This window comes from Nicotiana sylvestris, chromosome 1, assembly GCF_000393655.2.
Source record: "Nicotiana sylvestris chromosome 1, ASM39365v2, whole genome shotgun sequence".
In the NCBI taxonomy this organism is placed as follows: Eukaryota; Viridiplantae; Streptophyta; class Magnoliopsida; order Solanales; family Solanaceae; genus Nicotiana; species Nicotiana sylvestris.
The window spans coordinates 118,695,627-118,720,347 of NC_091057.1; the positions used below are offsets into that span (position 1 = coordinate 118,695,627).

General features: G+C 37.5%; 1 protein-coding gene across 1 annotated transcript; it reads right to left on the bottom strand.

Annotated features, from left to right (window-relative positions):
• Positions 1 to 259: 259 nt before the first annotated feature.
• Positions 260 to 12,788, bottom strand: LOC104245989 (phosphatidylinositol 4-phosphate 5-kinase 7-like). The gene is made up of 10 exons (XM_009801710.2): positions 12,451 to 12,788; positions 11,110 to 11,195; positions 9,914 to 10,981; positions 9,651 to 9,818; positions 8,946 to 9,111; positions 7,828 to 7,938; positions 7,551 to 7,738; positions 4,465 to 4,619; positions 2,065 to 2,233; positions 260 to 882 (listed from the first exon to the last, which is right to left on the bottom strand). Exons 2-10 carry the CDS (start codon positions 11,124 to 11,126, stop codon positions 603 to 605), a joined length of 2,322 nt encoding a protein of 773 aa, XP_009800012.1. The 5' UTR covers positions 11,127 to 11,195; positions 12,451 to 12,788; the 3' UTR covers positions 260 to 602.
• Positions 12,789 to 24,721: the final 11,933 nt, after the last annotated feature.

Here is a 24,721-nt window from a genome sequence, read left to right on the forward strand (position 1 = left end):
TTTGAACAGTGTTTTCATTCAGATTTATCTTTATATAAAAAGTAGCTAAATTTCGATTACTTTTGAAATTGTGGCTATTTTTGAATGACCACTTATAAATCTAGCTATTTTTGAATTTCTGTACTGATGCAGCTGGCCCATATCAAAGACATTTTTTAGCCCATACAATATTATCACTATCCTATCAAAACAGATAATTTTCGACAGGGGCCAAGTTAATAAATGTTACTGTTAGAACCCCAATCATCTCTTCACTTGATAAAATCAAGGAAACGCTCTTCGTTTGAAATAGAGTAAATTAGAATCTATCATCCATAACGAAACTGGAAGATTTGAAGCTCAAAGCTCAAAGCTCAAAGCTCAAAGCTCAAATCTTTAAGAAAAATTAAAACAGAAAAGACTTCTTTAGCTACAAAACTGTTAGGTGCCACTGTACAGATAAACTATGTAGTACATTAAGTGGAATGGAATAAAACACTTTGAGTGGTGATAAAATTGCTCTTCAATGAATCATGAAAAGCTTGTTTTCCATCTAGCTCTAACCAAGAAACCAGAGGGCCTCAGCAGGAGAGAGAAGAAATATTTGCAAGTTAAAAGAGCTTTCATGGCTCAACAGGGAACACTTTCTCCAAGAAATTGATGAAACGTTTCGAGTAAAGCTTGGGTTCAATTACAGAGACCGACATGGGATCAAATTGCAATGATTTGTAGGTATGCTCCAATTTCTTTTTCATGTTGTATTCCTGCAGTATATCAATTATTCCCAGATATAGAACAACATCATATACCTCAAAAAGTTCAACTTGTACTGAAGCTGTCTCATCCTGCATGAGTTTTTGGTTTGCTTGGGCTGGCATGTTTACACCTAATTGTACCCTTAACCTGAAAAAACTGAAAGCTGTTAGACATAAAGTGAATTCAGCTTGACAGCAAATAACATGACAATGGCTGTTCTACTTTTTCCTGAATGAAACTGATGAAGGTCCATGAGAAAACATGGCATGCTTGGTAAAAAAAATTTCACTCGATCACACCAAAATGTAGTGCCTTTTTGCTAGGACACTCGGGATTCAATGATCAAAGTAAACAAAGAGTAGAACATTTTTTGAGCATTTTTCACCCGATCACACCAAACATGACATGCTTGGAAAAAGCTGGTCATCCCTGCCCGTCTTTCATTCCTTTCTACACTTTTTTGATAGAACCGTTTTTTTCTACATTTAATTTGAGGTGTCTTGCAACATTTCTTTAAGCACACGGTAATCCCTTTATCAATCATATCAATAGGATAAATCCTAACATCATAATGCAGATGGTGCGAAACCAATATGGTGGTTTCCTTGAAGTCAGAATTCCGCTATGCAGTACAAGCTAGCCAGCAAGACTGAGTCACATAGCCCATCTGCTTCTCTTCTTTCTATTCTCCATCACTTACCCTGAATAAATAGAATGACTGAAAATTCAAAGAAAGGTTTTGAGGTCCGACTCCTTCCTCTATAATTTCTTGTTGCGTGGTTTTTTATTTTATCGACTCTCCAAGAGATTATAATATGGTTTTCTCTCTTCTTTCCCCATTTTGCCATCATCCCTCTTGCTCTTCGTATTTTTTATCTTAACCTACCCTGTGTTCCTGACTTCCTGCTATTATCCTGTATTTTTTCCAATCATTTGTCCACCTTTCTCTCTGTACATTTCCCTGTCTTCTTGTTTCTAACATTCAACTGCAACTTAAAACTTACGTGGTGGATTTTTTCCCTATCTCGTATTACTGACCTTTTCCATTTCTAGACAAGTAACATAAAAATTCTCAAGAATTTCTCTGGCTTATCTCTATCTTCTTCCTAAGAAATCTGTTTGGGTTTCTCTCATTCTTTTATCTGTTCCAACTTCTCTCAGAAAACCCTACTGCTTGTAAATTGTGCTTTAGTTAGATGACAGTCCACTAATTTTGAGAAGGCTGAAGTAAATGCATGCTTATTGAAAAAACTGTTGTGAGCGTACTTCTGATGATGGAAAAGCATTTGTGTCAGCTCTAAACAGAGAATAAGAAGCAGATCAGGTTACCTTCCAGTACCCGGGACAAGAAGATCAACCTCCTTGTCACCAACGGACATGGCTCTTAGAGTACTTCCTCTTATATGAGGACCTGGCGTAGTGCTGACAGAACTGGGTTCATGAGTTACCAAAATCAAACCCCTTGGTGGAATTGAGAGCTCCCCCTGAGATATCCCACCTTAATTGAGTGAAACAATAAATCAAGGAGCATTAGGGTAACGAGAAAAGAATTAGATGTCATAAAGCATAAAGAAGGAAGATTTCAAAAGAAAAGCTAATCATCTTTGTCGCTGATGCCCGACCTCTCAAGATAAATAGATAAACAAATAAGAAACAACATGCATGAAAAGAGGACAAATATTGAGTGAAATAAGAAGACAATGAGCATTGGTGTAAGTAGAGAAAAGAAATAGATGTTATCAAGCATAAAAAGGGAAGATTTCAGAACGAAGCTAATAACCACCGTCGCTGATGCCCAGCCTCTCAAGATAAATATTAAACAAATAAATGAGAAACGACATGCGTGAAAAGAGGGAAAATAGGAACTGACCCAGAGAATAGAGTAGCTTCCTAATGCACTGTTACAGAAGTTTTAGAACGCAAGAACTGAAGCATCCTAAGTAACGCCAGAAGTACGACTATTTTAAGTGAACTGGCCATTTACAAGATAACAGAAGTCTATTTGCAGGAGCCCTGGGGGCATGCTCGTCGAGTTGAATGGAGCCCCCTCCATAAGAAAGGATATGGGTGATAGAAAAAAGGCAGAATACATAATTTACCCCCAGAACTATGGACCAAATCCCTCATATTTACAAATACAAAAAGGCCTTTTTCATCTTACAAGGCTTCAAAAATTCAAAAAAAGTCTCTACATCCTCTACATAATTCTCTTTACACCAGAAGAGAAAGGACAAAAAAGCATTTGTCTTGATTTTCTGCATAGAGCAAGAATTGTCTTGAAAACACCTAACGTTCTGTTCTTGCCATACAGTCCACCAAATGCATGGAGGAACCATATTCCACCATTTCTTCGGTCTGATATTACCTGCTGCATTCCAGCTCCCAACAGATCCTTTGTATCTCTAGGCATTACAAATTTGAACCCAGCCAAGGACAAAAACAACCTTTCCTTTTTGACCACGGGAATCATTTTACACACTCAACCTTTCCAAATTGTCGCTAAGACACACCTCTTCGGTGTTTGACCACATTCTCCCAACAAGTGTGTTTCACGCACCAATCATGTTGTGACACGAGTTTTTTGTTAAAAGAGAAACCACTTCAAAGATACTTTATCTTCTTCATCTTCTCAAACAAAGACCGGCACCGAGAATCGTGAGTCGCAGGAAAATTCCTCTCACCATTTCTTTTATTACAATATCCAGCAGTGCCTCTATTTTTAACCACCGAAAAACAAAAACAAAATAAACACAAGAAAGACCTTCAATATTCACTCAAAACCGCCAAATTTTTGTAACCCAAAACCTTAAAACTATGATTTCCTTTTCTTAACAATTTCATACCCTAACAGAAAGACCTTAAAACTATGATTTCCTTTTACTATTTCATACCCTAACAGAAAGACCCATCACCATAGTTCAATTTCCTTCTCCAAATATACTCTTCGAAAACTCCACTCACCAGTAAGACCCATCACCATAATTGCTTCGATCATCTACATACAAATCCGTCTCTTCAACTCTTAATTTCCCCACACAAAAAGCACTGTAAATTTGAGCCACACCAACCTTTTTCTCCAGATATGAGTCCTTGGCATCAATTTGAAAGGGGATGGAGGGTTTTGGGGAAGAAGACTAAAGGGGAGGGTCTGTGAGAGTGAAGAAGAGGGCTTAGGGAAGAGGAAGACACAGGGGGTTTCAAGGGAAGAATGGTGGGGGACGATGGGGTAAGAAAATGGTGGGGGGCGCTGGGGTAGGGGAAGAAGACATTATATTTTTTTAAAACTAAAATAAAAGACAATAAAATTTGGACAAATTTGGGGCATGTGGCACTTAAACAAGGCCCCAGACACAAGTTTTTTACTTATTCATGCACTACTTTAGCGTGTAATCTACCTGGTCAAAAGTAGTGTGTCTTAGCTATACTTTGAAAAGGTTGAGAGTGTAAAATGATTCTTGTGGTTAAAGGTGGGTCACACGGATTTGGTACACCGCTCGGTAAACTACGTATTATGCCTAGAAAAAATAGAGAGGTTCAACCAAACTTAATGACCACAAAAGGATGGTGACGTGTTAATCTTAAGACGTATTAACCTTATTCCCTTATTATAGCAATTAACAATCAAGAAAGGAAAAGAAAACACACTGGAATCAGAGATACTGTTCAGCTTGAGGTAACACCATAATAAAGATTAAACCAAACAATAAGCTTAGGAAGAAAAGATATTACCTTCATGCTCAGGATTAGTTTCTACATTGTCTAGAGAATCAGGTGGCTGTAAAAGAGATATCAGATTCTCAGGAGCTCTAAAATGTAACCCCAATAGAAGGCTATAGTCTATAATGTTCTGAGATTCTAAAAATCTGCAGTCCAAAGATAATTGTCTGCAAAAAGCAAACGAGAGCGCTTTACTAAACCCAAAATATAGTTATAATAACAATAATAATAATAATAATAATAATAATGAGATAGAGAGAGAGAGAGAATTATAGTTAATAAAAGGACAACCTGAAAGTGTTGAACTTTCTGAAACCAACAAAACAGGAATTCAGGAAAAGAAATGAACAGTCCTAAATAAAATTATCCACGGCATTCACTATAACCATAAAAGGAAGAAAGAAAAAGAAAAAAGATAAGATAAATTAGGACATGTATAAGACACTTGCTGAGAGCCGGAAATTCGTAACTGGTCATTCGAGAATTGCGTAACCATGAAGTTTATCATGACACCATATACTATTACGGCAAAGTTCTCCACTTTTGGCATTAAAGTAATCAAATTGGTAAATATGAGATCCATCTTATGCACACAGCCAATGATAATTTCTGAAGCTACAAGCAACAAGATTTACAACAGATAGGTCTCTCCTCCCCCCCCCCCCTCCCCAACCACCCCACTCTCTCCACACCCACACCCACACAACATATATATATATATAAGGCATGTTGCATAATTTCTGACCTTTGTATATTAAGTTTTAAACATACTCAAGGCAACAACATATTTGGTTACCTGTAGATATTCAATCAATCAACTACTGCCTCAATCCCAGTTTCGTTAAGGACGTTCAAACTTTGAATAAATAAAAATAAAAATTCCTATGAGTGAGTGCACCGACATTTTTTTTTCAATGAGTGAGTACACGGAACAATATTTTATTTTTTTAAATCAAGATTCATTTACAAGTAGTCAGTCATTTGTACGGTAAAACTAACGTGTCTTGTGAAAAAAAAAAGGGAAGGTACCAAACCAAGAAGTTAAGCTTAAACAAGCAAGTCACTATTTATCGAGTTTCGGACTGTGCGTTACTAGTACTAGGAGAAAAAAGAAAGTCATTATTAGTGGTATAGTTTTTTTCACATTATATATTACGGAAATCACTTTTTTACTTACTACCATGAAAATTAAATTTGCAGCCTAAAATTATGTTATAACTCCTGAAATTTTCCTTTTTTATTTTTACTGTAAAAGAAAGCAAGAATAGAGGAAGGGTAGAGAGCAGTGTTTTGGATAGCGTGTGGCGACAAATAGCGACGAGGGCCCGCTTCACTGAGGCGAGAGGCGTGCAGCGAAGCGCTCGCCTTTTTGATGTGAAGCGACAATTTATACAAAAACACAAAATATTATATACATATATAAGACTATGATTCTACTATGTAAGACTAAGTTAATAATTGAAACAAAGGCAAACAAAGCCAAAAAAAGGGCCTCAAAACAGTCTCTATTTCTGGAAAAAAGGGCGTCAAAGCAGCCTCTGTTTCTGGAAAAAAGGGCCTCAAAGCAGCCTTTATATTTTGCCAAAACAGAGCCAAAAAAAAATTAAGAGAAGAAAAAAGAGGAAGTGAAGAACCTCTGTATTTTGCTCGAAAATTAGAGCACAAAAACAGACCTCTGTTTCTGCTCTTTTCGTCAAAAAACTGAGGAAAAAAGAAAAAGGAAGAAGAAGAGAAGAAGAAGGAGAAAGAAGAAAGAAGAAAGAAGAAGAAAGTAAGGAAACTCAGAGCTCATACCTGGGCTTTCAATGGCAGAAGCTTGATGAAGAAGAAGATGGCACTTGGAAGAAACCTCAAGCTTTGAGATGAAGAAGTTGAAGAAGTTGTTTTGTTCGAGCCCTAATCGCAGTTCCGACCTTTTCTTGTTGTTTTTTGTTCGAAGTTGAAGAAGCTCTAAACTCAAGCCCTAATCGCGACCTGTTATTTTAAGTTTTGCCCCTTTTTTTAAAAAAAATAGCGACGCTACAGTTGCTACTCGCTACAGTGTCGCCTCACGCAACACACCCTGAAGCGACCGCTATTTTGAAACGCAACGCAACAGTTGCTCTGCAGCGATACTGCCTCACCTCGCCTCACGCTATTAGCGCTGAGGCGAGCGCTATTTATAACACTGGTAGAGAGCGAAGAGAGAGAAAGAAAAAGGGAGAGAGACGCTCAGAAAATTGTCAACGAGGGGGTGGGATCAAAATTCAAACATTTTGGTCAGTACTTCCCTTTGATTTTTTACTGAAAAGAAAATTAAAGTTGTAGCTCACTTTGAAGAGGAGAGAGATAGTTGGGTTCAAGTGTTTTTGGGTCTGTTGAACTCAAACATTTCTGGGTCAAATGTTTTTTAGTCTATTTTCGAAGAGGAGAGAAAATTCCCATTTGCTTGTTCCTTAAAAAGAGATTTCTAAAAAGGAGTAAATAAATATAGCAGTTGAAGGGGAGCCTTGAAGCAACGGTAAATTTTGTCTCCGTGCACCGGCTTCCATTTTTAAATAAATGTAGCAGCTGAGGATCGAACTCCAAACAACCTGGTCGCTTTGCACATCCTTCACCGCTGGACCATCTATATCAGTTGTTTTAAGGGTGTACAAGCTTTATTACATATTCCAACAAAATATTTGATGTTTATACACTGTATAATTATCCGGCGAAGGGTGCTCAAGCGACCACCCTTACGCCACTGTAGCTCTGCCACTGCTCAATCCCAAATAAAGCTAGAGTTAGCTATAAGAATCCTATGTAACCACTCGGATCTGTTTGGATCGAATTATTGTTATTACGACTATAAGAAGATTGCAGTGACTATGAACCTACTGCAATCCTCCTTCTTAACCTAGCCTATGGGTTGCGAACTAACTGGAGTTTAACTTCAGATATCCAACTTGCGAGAAAAAAATAAAAATCCATCATCCTCAGCAGATTAGTTTTGGTTTACAGTAAAATTACTTGCTCCATCTTCAAAAACTTCAGTAGTCAAGCATTAAAGAGAAGAGACTACAATGAACCAGAATTTTAAACTCAAAACTGAAGGGGAAAACCAAACAAAGACTTACTTGAAAAGTGCCTCACGTAATAACTTGTCCATATGAAACTCATATTTCAAATCGAGGTCTTTTAATGTCGTCGTCTCATCAATACGATCTTTCTTTGTAAATCTCCCATGAGAAGAACCTTTCAAATCATAACGGCGATGTATTCTTAATTCCGTACAAAACATATTCCCCATGACTACAAAGCGTACCTGAGAATGAAATAAGTGAATACTCGACCTGAATAATGAGAAAAACTCATAGAAGCAAAGTACATAAGTACTTATGCCTGATCACTAACCTTTTTTCCACGTTTCAGTGATATCCTGTGCAGCCCAAATACTTTTGTTATGAGTGTGTTGTCATGTTCCTTTACATGTCTATAGTAATCAGGAAGCATCTTGAGTAGAACCTACGTGATGGTAAGAGATCCCTGTTAACAACCTTTCAGTCCACTCTCAGTTTGTAATTGTTTCTGAGCACAACAAATGGCACAGATTCATGATTACTTATCTCATCGTAAGTACAACTTCGGCATGGTAGTGACAATAAAGAACATACATTAACCAGAATTAGTTGTAGTCTTGACAGGTAAAAACACTATTCATAATTTTTTAGTTTCACCACTCATATGATGTGTCACACTCTAGAATGTGAAATTTGCATCGAAACCATCAATGATTCTATTATTCATAATTTATTTCATCTTTTTCCACAATGGTTTTGATTTTTAAAGGAAACCTTCCATAGCACATACGAGATAAAAAATAACTTTTACTGATCCCAGTAACTAAGTCAAACTCATTTACAGAAACAGAGTTTAAGGTGAAAGCAATCTGCAGTTCTTTATCCACACTTGAGAAATGTTTGGTTGAGGTGGTAAAAAAGAAGCGGAAGGTCTGGGTCTCCTTACACATGAACTTTTTAAATTTGTCCAACACTGGATAGAACAGAAGAAGCATATCACCTTTTCCCTTTCCTGCTGTACTGAACAACCAGTTGATCGTCAATGCAACCTAGGAGGAGAACAGATAGTTTTTCTCCCTCCTTTCCCCTCCCAAAAAAAAACATAGTGGTTATAGGTGAAACCAAAAAATGAGTAGGGTGCCCCCCCCCCCCCCAAAAAAAAAAAAAAAACCCCTTCTTTTGTTTCTTCATAGTCTATGTAGAGAATTTCTCAGGAGGTAGAATGAGGGAGGACTATGGAATAGGGAAAGAAACAGAAGAAAGGGACCACATGTATTTAAAACAGAAATCATGACCTTGACTTTCCATTAAGAGTTGCATTTAATTTCAATGTAAAGGCAACCTCTTGCTTACTTTTGAGTTAGCATGAAGATCAGTAGGCATGTAAATGTCGGCACAGTAAGGGAAGGAGAAACCTAAAACAGTTTAGTATGTTTATTTTCTTGTGCAAACCTTGAGCTCAGACTTCTTTAAAGTCTTGATCACAAATCTATCATCCCGAGAAAGATAGAAAAGGCTGCCACTCTTTCCAGGAGACGAAAGCTCTCTCAGACCATCATCACCACAGATGGACATCATATACTCTGCCGCATCCAGCTTGAACAACTCTCTCAAATATCTGAACATGACATTTTACATAGTCAGACAAATGACTCAAACTCTACAGTAACTCATGTAGAGCAATAAGAACAGAGAAGTCCTCTAGAAATTTTAGGTTATAGGTGAAAGAAAATTATGAATTTTCAAGGGTGGCAAATCCATACACTTCTAACATTTTTAGGCTCTGGAGGAAGGAAATTCAAGACCCATGGCACAGAATACACTATGCTAAATCATAACTGAAGAGTCCTGGAAGCAACATTCAGGATGAAATGATCCAGAAAGAGTGAACAGACAGCAGTAGAGCCTTTTAACCCATTGAGGGAAAACACTTGTACCAAGAAAATTTTAACCAAACCTTTTTACATAATCTCATCAAATCAAGTAGAATAAGTCCCTAACCCCCTCCTAGCAGTTAAGCAAAGTAGACAGTTCCCTATAAAAGAGCTATTGCCGGTTTAATCCAAAATTTTACTTTGCTCCCATCAGAAGGTCTTCATAGATGGAGAGTGTTAAAGAAACAACCAAGCGGAAGATATAAAATAAATGTGCAAGTACCTGAAAACCATAGGGCAATAGTCCTTCCAATAAAAATCGATGGAATGATGTGAAGGTGTAAATTGGGAACCTTTCCTGGGAAAGTACATTTTAATTCTAGCTTGATCTCCAAAATCTGATTGTCTCACTTCACGGATAGGCACAGGAGTAATCTTGCCAACAGAATACCTGTGATTTCTGCCATATTAACAAATAGTTCTACGGTACCAACTGGATTTTACCCCGCGAATTATCAATTAGAAAGGACATTGATGTATCCTTACCTGATACCAAGTTGCAAATTAAGCATCAGATAGTAGCTCTTACGGCCTTCTAGAAAGTACACACATGACCTCCGTTTTACTTCTTTTGCGTGAAACTTAATCCGTTGTTTACTTTTGCGAGATAGCCTACTAATATTTATAATCCTTTCTTTGATTAGGACTCCTTGCGTGTATTCTCTTTCATATGCCACAGAACCAGTTTCCAGAAAATCACTTTTGTCATCATGAGAGCTTTGAGATAATACACTTGATGAATCACAGGCCAACATGTCTTTGCTGGAATCACCAAGGGCAACGTCTTCTCCCTGTGACGTAGTCCTCAGTGATATGCTTCCTGAACCTTTAAGCAAACTATAGGAGAATCTCTCTGAAATACTACGCTTCACTTTAGGTTTCACAGACTCTGAAATAGTTGATGAAGTATGTGAGAGCTGCTTTTTCCTCTTCTCGTCATGCCTATCACTGGACTTCCCCAGAAAGCGATGCTTACTTCCAGCAGGATAAAACATTCCAAGTCCATCTTTTAGCCCTTTAGTCCACACCCCAAAGTAGTAACTTCCATCAGCAAATCGGTAACAGCCTGAACCATGTCTTAAACCATTCAACCAAAATCCATCAAAAAGATCTCCATCAAACCATTTCATAACACCTCTACCACACATTTTTCCATCTTTCCAGTTCCCAATATACATGTTTCCATTACTCCATGCATATCGACCGCTGCCTTCACGTACTCCCTCTTTCCAACAACCATCATAAACATCAGAATTCTGATACTGCTTTCTTCCTATCCCGTGCTGGGTATTCATTCTCCAAACACCTCTGTATATTGAGCCATCAGACCCATTAAATATTCCAAAACCATGGAGGTAACCTCCAGAGAAATCACCCTCATATGAAGCTCCAGAAGGCCAAATAAGCCGTCCTTCTCCAGTCATTTTTCCTTCTTCCCAACAACCATCATAAACGGATCCATCTGACCAAGTATATTTACCTTTTCCATGAGGAAGAATCCCCTTGAAACTACCCCCATAAGCATCTCCATTTAAGAAGACCTTTCCAGTAATGCTGCATATAGAATTAAGTAGTTGAGTACTAACAAAAAGCTATGTGGAAGACAGGCATAGTTCAGGCTAAAACTAAAAGAACCAGCATTGCTTATACATGGACGGATAAGGGCTCTAATGTGCAAGTACCTTCCACTTTCCTCCATGGCCTGTCGTAATCACCCGCGATCTGTTCAAAGCTCCTTAATGATAGTCAATGAACCCATCTAAGGAGCCTAGCCGTAAGTGAAATACTCTAGTTAGCAACTTCAATAATTTTTATACCTCACTAAGCACATTGCGATGCAATAATAAATAGGATAAGAAATATCCAATTCAAGTAGCATAAAGTGCACCTGTACCTCTAACCACTTCACAAATTTAGTTAACAGCAATCATTATTCAGCTGATTTTTCTTTATGAATAATTTTTATTATTATTTGGATAAGCACTCTACAGAGTAAAGGTTTTAGGATAAATAGAATTGAGGCAAATAGATACATTACAAGTTTAGTCAGTATAAAAAGAGAAGTTGAGGCGAGACTAGACGAGATTGCAGTGCCTAAATGCAAAATATTCTAGAGATCTAGGCTCGATTTTCTAAGAGAATGGTATGATAGATGAAGATGTAACATCTAAAATCAAAGTAGGATGTTTGAAATGGAGAACCAGAGTATTTTGCAACAAAAGCATACTTACCTAACTGAAAGACAAGTCATGTATAACACATTTAAATCTAGAAAGTTTGTGATTCTTGGATCACATTGTTAATAGTAACCGTACTTAGATACATTGTTAATAGAAGGATATACCATTTTAAATCCAAGTCACAATCCTTGAAACATTTTATGCATATCCGGAGATTGGAGCTGTTAATCTTGAAACACAATGTATCATTTGGTAAGTTTTAACTAAAAGCTAGAAGCTATTACATAAGTGATGGACTCACATATTTAATTTCATTGTTCTGAAACATTATCCCATTAATCTCCCTATATAATTACTTTTTCAGATTCTCATGCCAGGACTAAAATTTGCGTTCGACGCCAGCAGTTGTGCAGAAGAACCTAATAATATGCTACTACTCGTCAATCAACTTGAACACAATTCGTTCTGTAGAAATTGGAATCAAACGGTATAATTTCGACAGCATTACAAACATATTTCTGCTCCTCATCTTCTCTCTATATGAACTTAATCAGTCCAAATTTCCCTGCAAACTGACAATTATCTTAACAGTCGAAGCTAGTTGGCATCAAATTAAAATCCTCAACAATAATATCTCTAACTAGCAGCTGAAAATGAGAGCAGAAACACAAACATTCAACTAATCCGACGAATTCATCAATAGACTCAACAAAAGGAACTACATCATTTACTCAATTGAGAAAACACATCAACTTCACATAATCTGATAGCACAAAATAACTCGTCATTTAAATCAAAAATTGTCCATGATAAAAAATGAGCATCAAAGAACTATTAACTCACCTCCAAATTGCACTGTATACACCGAACGATCGCTGAGCCCTAAAATCGTCAGCTACTAAAATTTAAAAGTAAATTAAAAAAATCAAATCGATAGCTGCAGCGGAAAGCGATTTCGAATTGACACTTCAACTTCTTCCTTGAAATCTACCGCCAAAACATTCACCACTTTCTCTCTCTAGATTAATCTCTTTCTCTCACTATGACGTTACCTACAAGACTACAAAAGCTCTTCTATCAAGCTTAGCCTTTCCGCATAGTTTTCTGTATATGACATGAAGAAATTTCTGTTTGTACTTTTTTGGATTTCAGTTTTACGGACACACTTAACTGAGAAAAGGCTAACGCGATAGGTATTTATACTGACGTGGAAAAGGGGTAACGTGGCGGCCGCATAAGTGACGAGTTACACGTGTTTCGATCGTAGTGGTGATATACGGGGATTAGTTTGGACGGGAGTTGTAGCTGATTTTGCTGGCGTTAAACTGCTTGCCACGTAAAGTACAAATAGTGGGAATTAAAAAATTTTGAAGAGAAGAGATTTTAATTTAATTATTTAAGGAGGAATTGATTCCTCTTTCTGAACGAACAGCTCAGATGACTTGGAATTAATGGAATCTTTGGTTGCTCTATGTTGAGGTTCACACGAATTCACGTGAAAATTTATTAATTTCGTACATGATTTTTTTCCAATAGTTTTTTTTATTACTTCAAAATATGATGTTAGTAATATTATTTTAAGTGTTAAATGAATTTTTTTTGTTATTTTTAATTACTTTTATATATTGATCGGGGGGGGGGGGGGGGGGGCAAAGGGATTAATTTTCATGCACAAACTATGATAACATAGCTAAATTAATAAATTCATTGTAACGAATATTATCTTTGTTGATCTCACTAAAAAGATATGGTCGTCCTTTGGAATATTGACTCTTTGAAATTCGTACTTATGGCTTTTATTTTTTATTTTTCGTCTTCTAGCACAGATTTGTTGGATCGTGTTATAAAAGGTTTAAATCCGTTTCTTTTCTCACTTGCTTTATTTTATGATTCTGTCAAGTGAACCATTTGGAATGGACGTAGATCAGTGGAGCTATTGTGTCTCTCCTTCGTCAAATATTATACTGTATAGTTAAGTAAAATTATTATTTTTATGTATATTATATGTTGAATTCTCTTGATTTTTATATATAATTTATTTTTTATTTTTTGACACTCTTTAGTAAAATATTTGGATCCGCCTCTGCTTTAGACTTTAGTGGTTCTTTTGGCTTTGGACAAAAGCACCGATATGATGTGTCAAATATTGTCCATGACCCAAAAAAATATGTTGTCCATGCAAACAATAAAAACAACTTGACGTTTAGTGTCATGAGGTGCTCTTTTATTCATATATTCGTTTTCTTTTTTCTTTGTGTTATTGGAGGTGTGTCAATATCAACAAAAATATAGTGACAGTTGTTTACACGTTAAAAAAGTAGTATATTTGCGCAGCGTGACTAGATTAGGTAGCAATTCTTACATGTTTTCATTTCTTTCTCGATCTTTTGCTTTTTTTGGGTTATAAAAGAGTTTTAAATTTGTTAGGTACCTCTATTTTCAATGAGTTAGAAGGTCGTGTTTCTTTCAATTCGTGAATATAAGATAGACTAATACTTGCGTTCTTTTTAGGTGGCTATTACGCGTATACTCGACGGTTTAATTGAACTCATAACTTTCGATACGGAGTAAAGAATTATATTTAAAAATTTATTAAAATTGCAAAAATAGTAGATATAAACTCATAATTTTAAAAATATAATAGGTTCAAAGCTATTTTTTAAAAGTTGAACCCATAGGATTTAAATTCTGGATCCACCTCTAGCTATTATAGATATGACTAAACTCTATTGGTCTTAGTCCTCAATATTTTTCTTAAGAAATTTATTTAATTTGCATAAATTATTAATTTAGACCGAAGAAACTTAAAATAGTTAGAATTCGAGCTCATAAGCTTCAAATTTTGGTTCCGCCTCAAGGTTTAGCACATTTTCAATAAAAACTAAAAGATACAGGTGTACAACTAGCTGAATTTGAAATGCTTTCTTTCTTTTTTTTGTATTTCTAAATTAATAATACTATGTATACGTAGCATATTACTTGACATTTGATATGCGGCGCAAGATATCTTTTTTTATGTAAAATTGTATCTTAATGGACTATGGATTACCTTTATTTGACTTTAAAACTAGGTAGATTGACAAAAAAAAAAATGGCTTCTTCTGGGACAATGCATGTGAATCGACAATCTCTGATCCTATGTTTTGACTCGACATTAAAATGAATCTAAGCACTTCTCAAATATGAAATGATGACAAAAAGTCTATCTTTATTGTTCCTTTTAGTGATAGTTGGGAGATGGAGTGGGGTTACTCTGTCGATCGGTGAAAAAAGTTTAAAATAATTTAAATTTTTTAGGTTTACTATTTGATATTCAAAGTTTAATGGCCGACTAATACAGAGTCACATTACCAGATATTTTTCTATTCTTTCGACTCGAACCTTAGATTTGTAGACTCTAGTTAAGGTGATCCTACCATACCTCTTTATAGTGGAGTATATCAAATATATGCATCTTTAATTGATTGTGACTTGTGATTCCCCATTGACAATTATAGTACATAGTATTAACTAATAATTAACCTTTGGAATTAGATTCTAGACAGTTACTTTAGAGCCACGAGCAAATAATATGGTGAAGCTGGAAAGTGATGAGGTCCATCTCATTGAAGAAGTATTAGACCATGTGCCTAATAAAAGTTTTCTTTGGTTTGGTAGCCAACCTTGTTGACTTGGTTTGGTTGGTAGCCAACCTTGTTGAATTAGTTTGGTTTGGTAGCCAACTTTGTTGAATTTCTTTGGTTTGGTAGCCAACTTTGTTGAATTGTGAAAAGTGTGTGTAAATTGTCAAATATGGTAGGCTTTAGAGAGTGAAGCTTTGGCTATAAAAGGAGAGCTTCAACTCTCATTTCTACACACCAACAAAGAGAGAAAGAAAGAGTGAGGTTTCACAGACAAGGTATAAGAAAATAGTCTGTGAGGAAAATAGAGAGCGAGCGATATTGTAGTGAGGTGGGAATATCAAAAGAGGGTTATTTCTTTTGAGTGTTGTAGTGGTCTTTGGAGTATTTATCTCCGACCTACAAAGTGTAAAATTCCTTACTATAGTGATATCAGTTGCTCCTCTCGGGGTCGTGGTTTTTTCCCTTATTCAGAAGGGTTTTCCACGTAAAAATTTTGGTGTCATTGTTACTCTTTTATTCTTGTTAATTACCGTATCTCGGTGCTACATTATTATTCCGCTTTATTACCGTGAATATTATTTTGGTAAGGGGTTTATTCCCAACAACTGGTATCAGAGCACGGGTTCTGCTCGTTCACTGAAATACTATTCACTGTCGGTAGTACTATACTTGGTGAAAAAATAAAAATGTCCGGAGTAAAGTACGAGGTAGCAAAATTCAACGGAGATAACGGTTTCTCAACATGGCAAAGAAGGATGAGAGATCTGCTCATCCAACAAGGATTACACAAGGTTCTAGATGTTGATTCCAAAAAGCCTGATACCATGAAAGCTGAGGATTGGGCTGACTTGGATGAAAGAGCTGCTAGTGCAATTAGGTTGCACTTATCAGATGATGTGGTAAATAACATCATTGATGAAGACACTGCACGAGGAATTTGGACAAGGTTGGAAAGCCTATACATGTCCAAAACGCTGACAAATAAATTGTACCTGAAGAAGCAGTTATACGCCCTACACATGAGTGAAGGTACGAATTTTTTGTCACATTTAAATGTGTTTAACGGACTAATCACACAGCTTGCCAACCTCGGAGTGAAAATCGAGGAAGAAGATAAAGCCATCTTGCTATTGAACTCGTTGCCATCTTCGTACGATAACTTGGCAACAACCATCCTGCACGGTAAGACTACTATTGAGTTGAAAGATGTCACATCGGCTCTTCTACTCAATGAGAAGATGAGAAAGAAGCCTGAAAATCAAGGACAGGCTCTCATCACAGAAGGTAGAGGCAGGAGTTATCAAAGGAGTTCGAACAACTATGGTAGATCCGGAGCTCGTGGGAAGTCAAAGAACCGATCCAAATCAAGAGTCAGAAATTGCTACAACTGTAATCAACCAGGTCACTTCAAAAGAGATTGCCCAAATCCAAGGAAGGGCAAAGGTGAAACCAGTGGCCAGAAGAATGACGACAACACAGCCGCCATGGTGCAAAATAATGATAATGTTGTCCTCTTTATAAATGAGGAAGAGGAATGCATGCACCTGTCAGGTTCAGAGTCGGAATGGGTGGTTGACACAGCGGCATCTCACCATGCCACACCGGTAAGAGACCTTTTTTGCAGATATGTAGCAGGTGATTTCGGCACAGTGAAAATGGGTAACACAAGTTACTCAAAGATTGCGGGGATTGGTGACATTTGTATCAAGACAAATGTCGGATGCACATTGGTTCTAAAGGATGTGCGGCATGTACCTGATTTACGGATGAACTTGATCTCGGGAATTGCTTTAGACCGAGATGGATACGAGAGCTATTTTGCAAATCAAAAGTGGAGACTCACTAAGGGATCATTGGTGATTGCAAAGGGAGTTGCTCGTGGCACGTTGTACAGGACAAATGCAGAAATATGCCAAGGTGAATTGAACGCGGCACAAGATGAGATTTCTGTAGATTTGTGGCACAAAAGAATGGGTCATATGAGCGAGAAGGGATTGCAGATTCTTGCCAAGAAATCACTCATTTCTTATGCCAAAGGTACAACGGTAAAACCTTGTGACTACTGTTTATTTGGTAAGCAGCATAGAGTCTCATTTCAGACATCGTCTGAAAGAAAATTGAATATACTTGATTTAGTATATTCTGATGTTTGCGGCCCAATGGAAATTGAATCAATGGGCGGTAACAAATATTTTGTTACTTTTATTGATGATGCTTCACGAAAATTATGGGTTTATATTTTGAAAACCAAAGATCAGGTGTTTCAAGTTTTCCAGAAGTTTCATGCTCTAGTAGAAAGGGAGACGGGTCGAAAGCTAAAGCGTCTCCGAAGTGACAATGGAGGTGAGTACACTTCAAGGGAATTTGAAGAGTATTGTTCAAGTCATGGGATCAGACATGAAAAGACAGTTCCTGGAACCCCACAGCACAATGGCGTAGCCGAGAGGATGAACCGCACCATTGTGGAGAAGGTGAGAAGCATGCTCAGAATGGCTAAACTGCCTAAGTCATTCTGGGGTGAAGCAGTTCAGACAGCCTGTTACCTGATCAATAGGAGTCCATCAGTTCCGTTGGCGTTTGAAATCCCAGAGAGAGTCTGGACCAACAAGGAGGTGTCCTACTCGCATCTGAAGGTGTTCGGTTGCAGAGCTTTTGCACATGTACCAAAAGAGCAGAGAACAAAGCTGGATGATAAATCTATTCCCTGCATATTTATCGGATATGGAGATGAAGAGTTCGGGTACAGACTGTGGGATCCTGTAAAGAAGAAGGTCATCAGAAGTAGAGATGTAGTCTTCCGAGAAAGTGAAGTTGGAACTGCTGCTGATATGTCAGAAAAGGCGAAGAATGGTATAATTCCTAACTTTGTTACTATTCCTTCTACTTCTAACAATCCCACAAGTGCAGAAAGTACGACCGACGAGGTTGCCGAGCAGGGGGAGCAACCTGGTGAGGTTATTGAGCAGGGGGAGCAACTTGATGAAGGTGTCGAGGAAGTGGAGCACCCCACTCAGGGAGAAGAACAACCTCAACCTCTGAGGAGATCAGAGAGGCCAAGGGTAGAGTCACGCAGGTACCCTTCCACAGAGTATGTCCTCATCAGTGATGAGGGGGAGCCAGAAAGTCTTAAGGAGGTGTTGTCCCATCCAGAAAAGAACCAGTGGATGAAAGCTATGCAAGAAGAGATGGAATCTCTCCAGAAAAATGGCACATACAAGCTGGTTGAACTTCCAAAGGGTAAAAGACCACTCAAATGCAAATGGGTCTTTAAACTCAAGAAAGATGGAGATGGCAAGCTGGTCAGATACAAAGCTCGATTGGTGGTTAAAGGCTTCGAACAGAAGAAAGGTATTGATTTTGACGAAATTTTCTCCCCCGTTGTTAAAATGACTTCTATTCGAACAATTTTGAGCTTAGCAGCTAGCCTAGATCTTGAAGTGGAGCAGTTGGATGTGAAAACTGCATTTCTTCATGGAGATTTGGAAGAGGAGATTTATATGGAGCAACCAGAAGGATTTGAAGTAGCTGGAAAGAAACACATGGTGTGCAAATTGAATAAGAGTCTTTATGGATTGAAGCAGGCACCAAGGCAGTGGTACATGAAGTTTGATTCATTCATGAAAAGTCAAACATACCTAAAGACCTATTCTGATCCATGTGTATACTTCAAAAGATTTTCTGAGAATAACTTTATTATATTGTTGTTGTATGTGGATGACATGTTAATTGTAGGAAAAGACAAGGGGTTGATAGCAAAGTTGAAAGGAGATCTGTCCAAGTCATTTGATATGAAGGACTTGGGCCCAGCACAACAAATTCTAGGGATGAAGATAGTTCGAGAGAGAACAAGTAGAAAGTTGTGGCTATCTCAGGAGAAGTACATTGAACGTGTACTAGAACGCTTCAACATGAAGAATGCTAAGCCAGTCAGCACACCTCTTGCTGGTCATCTAAAGTTGAGTAAGAAGATGTGTCCTACAACAGTGGAGGAGAAAGGGAACATGGCTAAAGTTCCTTATGCTTCAGCAGTCGGAAGCTTGATGTATGCAATGGTATGTACTAGACCTGATATTGCTCACGCAGTTGGTGTTGTCAGCAGGTTTCTTGAAAATCCTGGAAAGGAACATTGGGAAGCAGTCAAGTGGATACTCAGGTACCTGAGAGGTACCACGGGAGATTGTTTGTGCTTTGGAGGATCTGATCCAATCTTGAAGGGCTATACAGATGCTGATATGGCAGGTGACATTGACAACAGAAAATCTACTACTGGATATTTATTTACATTTTCAGGGGGAGCTATATCATGGCAGTCTAAGTTGCAGAAGTGCGTTGCACTTTCAACAACTGAAGCAGAGTACATTGCCGCTACAGAAACTGGCAAGGAGATGATATGGCTCAAGCGATTCCTTCAAGAGCTTGGATTGCATCAGAAGGAGTATGTCGTCTATTGTGACAGTCAAAGTGCAATAGACCTTAGCAAGAACTCTATGTACCATGCAAGGACCAAACACATTGATGTGAGATATCATTGGATTCGAGAAATGGTAGATGATGAATCTCTAAAAGTCTTGAAGATTTCTACAAGTGAGAATCCCGCAGATATGCTGACCAAGGTGGTACCAAGGAACAAGTTCGAGCTATGCAAAGAACTTGTCGGCATGCACTCAAACTAGAAGACAGTGCTACCTCCTCTAGATGAATGAGACTGGAGGGGGAGATTGATGAGGTCCATCTCATTGAAGAAGTATTAGACCATGTGCCTAATAAAAGTTTTCTTTGGTTTGGTAGCCAACCTTGTTGACTTGGTTTGGTTGGTAGCCAACCTTGTTGAATTAGTTTGGTTTGGTAGCCAACTTTGTTGAATTTCTTTGGTTTGGTAGCCAACTTTGTTGAATTGTGAAAAGTGTGTGTAAATTGTCAAATATGGTAGGCTTTAGAGAGTGAAGCTTTGGCTATAAAAGGAGAGCTTCAACTCTCATTTCTACACACCAACAAAGAGAGAAAGAAAGAGTGAGGTTTCACAGACAAGGTATAAGAAAATAGTCTGTGAGGAAAATAGAGAGCGAGCGATATTGTAGTGAGGTGGGAATATCAAAAGAGGGTTATTTCTTTTGAGTGTTGTAGTGGTCTTTGGAGTATTTATCTCCGACCTACAAAGTGTAAAATTCCTTACTATAGTGATATCAGTTGCTCCTCTCGAGGTCGTGGTTTTTTCCTTTATTCAGAAGGGTTTTCCACGTAAAAATTTTGGTGTCATTGTTACTCTTTTATTCTTGTTAATTACCGTATCTCGGTGCTACATTATTATTCCGCTTTATTACCGTGAATATTAGTTGTTGGGAATAAACCCCTTACCAAAAGAAAGATGAAGAGATAATCATTGAGTAAACTCTCTTTAATTACCTTCTTTTAGCCGACCATTAACACATCAGGAATATAGTTAACTGTTTCTTAAGTGGATTTTGTTTTGACACCAGAGATGAAAGAACTTCTAAAAGTATGTTGAGGAAGTCCAAGAGCATGTTGACAATTAATGGAGTGAATAATTATATATTTAGTAGGCATGTTATGTCTTGATTTGATTACTCAACTAAATTTCATCATTATATCGACTTGATCGATAGGTAAGATATGTTCTACTGAACGTATAATTAATTATAAGCAGTTTCGTATAATATAATATTATTCGTCTTGTCTTTGGCAACAGCGATGTTGATTTTGTTGTAAGACAGCTATAACCTATATAATCATTCACGAGAAAAAAGAAAATCGAAAAAATTATTTCTGAGCTCATAAAACAAGGGTTCTTTTCCCAGAACTATTTGCACGCTACTAAGAAGAAAAAATAGCAGAAAAGATGCATAACTTATGATCTGCATGGAAGTGGTAAAACCATGTCATCATGTACAGTACAACTAAAACAGATTTGCATGTCAAAAACAACAATCTGTACTATGCAGCCACACGCGCACACACATTCGTAGATATATATATATATTTATATAGTTCACGATACATGGAAAAAAAAAAAGAGAGAGACGCACACAATCAGTAGAATTTAACCAATTATAAGGATTAGTCAATTCACCCAATCTTCGGGACTAATTATTCTTAATTTTTGTACCTTGAAGTTTGAGCTGCTAATTTGGAATCCAGGACTTAATGTCTTAAATATTTGAGCTGCTAATTTGAAATCCGGGACTAAGAGTCTAGAATTTCTGAACTGCTAATTTGAAATTCAAGGACTAAGTATCCCGAATTCCTAAACTACTAATTTAAAATTCAGGACAAAAGATTTGAATTTCTGGACACAATTTTCAAACTTTAGGGTACGATGTCCTGAAGTTTGAACCTCACTCAAGACGTCGTGCCCTGAAGTTTGAGCGCATTGGCTAATCTTTAAATATATTGTAAACTGTGAATATATTTTAAACAACATGCTTAATAGTGGTTACCTAATGTCATTTCGTGTACTTCAGGCACTCGAAAATTAATTGTTCCCTGAAAGTTTCAAATATTACCTCAAAAAATATATTAACAAGGCTAAACTATCATGACCAGAAACACTCTGGAGAAACTAATTCATGCCATTTCGTCACTTCTTAACACAGACATAATATAACTGGTCACCATAAACACACATTCCTTCTCTTCTGCAAACATCTAAGAAAATGCATTTAGAGGAAAAGTTCTCAAGTTTAGGTTTCAATGGATCAAACAATTCCATAGAGAACAAGTCTCAAGTGACAAAACATGTTCAAAACTTCAAAAAATTACATCATCATCCAGAATGAGAGTCCACGTTGATGCAACATTAAATTATTTAGAAGAATATTAATCATTCACTATATATATTACACTACCTTTTCTGCACCCCCACCACAATAAAAGAAAAAGGTAAGAAGAAAAACACAAAAACAAAATAGTCGTCTTGCCTTTTGGGATTGAGCCTACCTGTCGCACAGGGCTTGCCTAGTGTGATTTACATCCTCTGTGTGGTTTGCAGGCTATTACACAAGGGGATGTTTACCCAATGCGCACAAAGTGCTCATCACAGAGTGCTCACCCGAAGGGTAGAGGCTGTGGCAGAGATTGTAGCGGCTGCGGGTTTCCCCTCTTACCAAAAAAAATAAATTGCAGTCTTACTGTAGCAATCTTTCTGGAACATAAAGAGCATATGGCAGAGGAGAAACATCTTAAAGAATCAGAGGAGTAGAGAAGAGAAGAAATGCTTGATTCATACGACTGTATATGTGTTCACCAAACAAAAGATCCAAAAAGGTTATAAGGGTTCTGGTAAAAAGAAAGTTATCTCTTTTCAGTTGATTCTTCAAAACAAGCCATTTGAATCATTGCATCAACAGTCAGCTGATCAAGAAACGTTGGACGGAAACTTGTTTGCTTCCGCTTTGAAATTATCAGGATATCAATCAGAACTACATCAGCACCACCCACACTATTATGCTTTGATTAGCATTCATTATGTTAAGAACAACGAGAACAAAGACTAGATGTTCACAACAGAATTACTGATGAACGTCTTTTCAAACCTATGACTGAATGCCAACAGAATTACTGCGGATCGTCTTTTCAAATCTATGACTGAAAGCTAAAAGAAAAAGAAAATGAACGGTGGCCTAACTCAATCAAAAAGCTAGCTCATGCGGATTGCTGGTTTCCTAGACCATATAAAGAGACAACAACCTATATACTCAACCAATGTGGGATACTTTTGTTAAATGGACCTTGGGCCTAACTCAACCCCAAAAGCTAGCTCTAGAGGTGAGGATTGCCCAAGTCAATATAAGGAGATCACCCATCCCCTTCATTGTTGATGTGGGACTCAACAACTTAACAACCCTGCATGCCTAGGGCTGGACATTTGGAGCGTGGACAACATAACAGGAGGGGTCCAACATTAAGTAAACCAAGAGTAATGATGGCTCTAGCTTTAATACCAGGAGGTGCCGATTGCACAAGACCATATAAGAAAAAAACAGTCCATTCCCTCAAGGCCTCAACCAATGTGAGGCACTTGACAACCTCGTAGAATATCTCTCCATATGTGTTCAAGTTCTCAACCATTTCGCCAAATCTAAGAGTGTTTTGAAAAATCAAGGGCAGCAAGTCTAATGTCGAATAAACAATCATATCCAGGATTTTCAACAAATCTGTAACCCAAAATATATATACATGTACATATGGAAAGGGACGGTACGCAAACAGGGGAAAAGGTACAGTGAGAAACTTGTGTTTCAGCTACGAACTACAGTTAGAAGGGAAGCCCTTGGAGAAGTAAAAGCTTAGAAGGTCTTTAATTCACTTATTTCTTCAGACAATACACGTATGTGCATCGTTTGGGGTGATGGTTTCAACCTAGGATCTATCAAGAATGATCATGAAGCAATAATTAAGTGGGAAACAGACACTAACTTTACGAGGTTACCAGAGTAAGGTATAGCAATGGCGTAGACAATGGCTTAACCACAAAACAATTAGAAGTTCTCCAAGTACAACTATGACTGATATATCAACTCGAACAATAATGTCAACACTCAAAGATACAGCATAGGAATTATCTCTGATAGCACAGAGACAATAATAGTTTCAACTTTGTGCGTCAGACTGCAAGGAGTAAAAAAGCCAAGATGCTTGTATTTGGAAATGATCGAACCTTTAGTTCCTGACAAGCATCCAAGAATCTGTTTCGCGTTCTCCAGGTCAATGTCCATGGCATCTACATGACCTGCAACAAGATGTTAGGATTATGCCATAAGTGAAGAATCATAGAGCTGGCAGTTGCATTTTTAAGTATATTAGGTAAAACACCAGATGCTACTTCATGCTGAAGTTATAAGCAGTATGAAACTTATTCAAAGATACTGATTAATCGAGATGAAAGCAGAAAAAGAGGAGGAAAGACCTTATACATATGCAAGCCAGTACATTTATGCGTACATCCTAAGAAGCAGAGGGTACTCAAGAATGATCAGTAAAGAAATGCCTCTCTCAGCCAGCTTGGAAAGAACTTCCAGAAGATTGAGACACAGCGTCATTTCCATGTCAAATTTGAACCTTATGGTCATTCCTCAGCATCAATAAAGGCCCGCTGGCTATAATTGTAGATGATATGATGTTGAAAGCTTAATGTAAAAGCACTTTACCTGTTGCCTCCCAGAATATGCAAAGGTAAACACTTCAGGCGGTACTGAGACAGCATATTGAAGGAAAGGTGGCTCTCGACATTTGTCCAGATAGAACTAAAATAAACAATTGTCCGCATTAGCTTGGGGAGGAAGGGACCTCTCCTATGTATGGGAACGAGGCGGTTCTACAATCAGATATATAGTATGTTGCAAAGCACTGATATGATATATAGGTCCATTCAAGTAATGTCTCAAAGAGGAATGTAAATTTTCTCTCTTATGAGGAGAGAGAGAGGTCATAGGAGAAGCTTCACTAGTAATAGAATGTTTATGTCGGCTCAAACA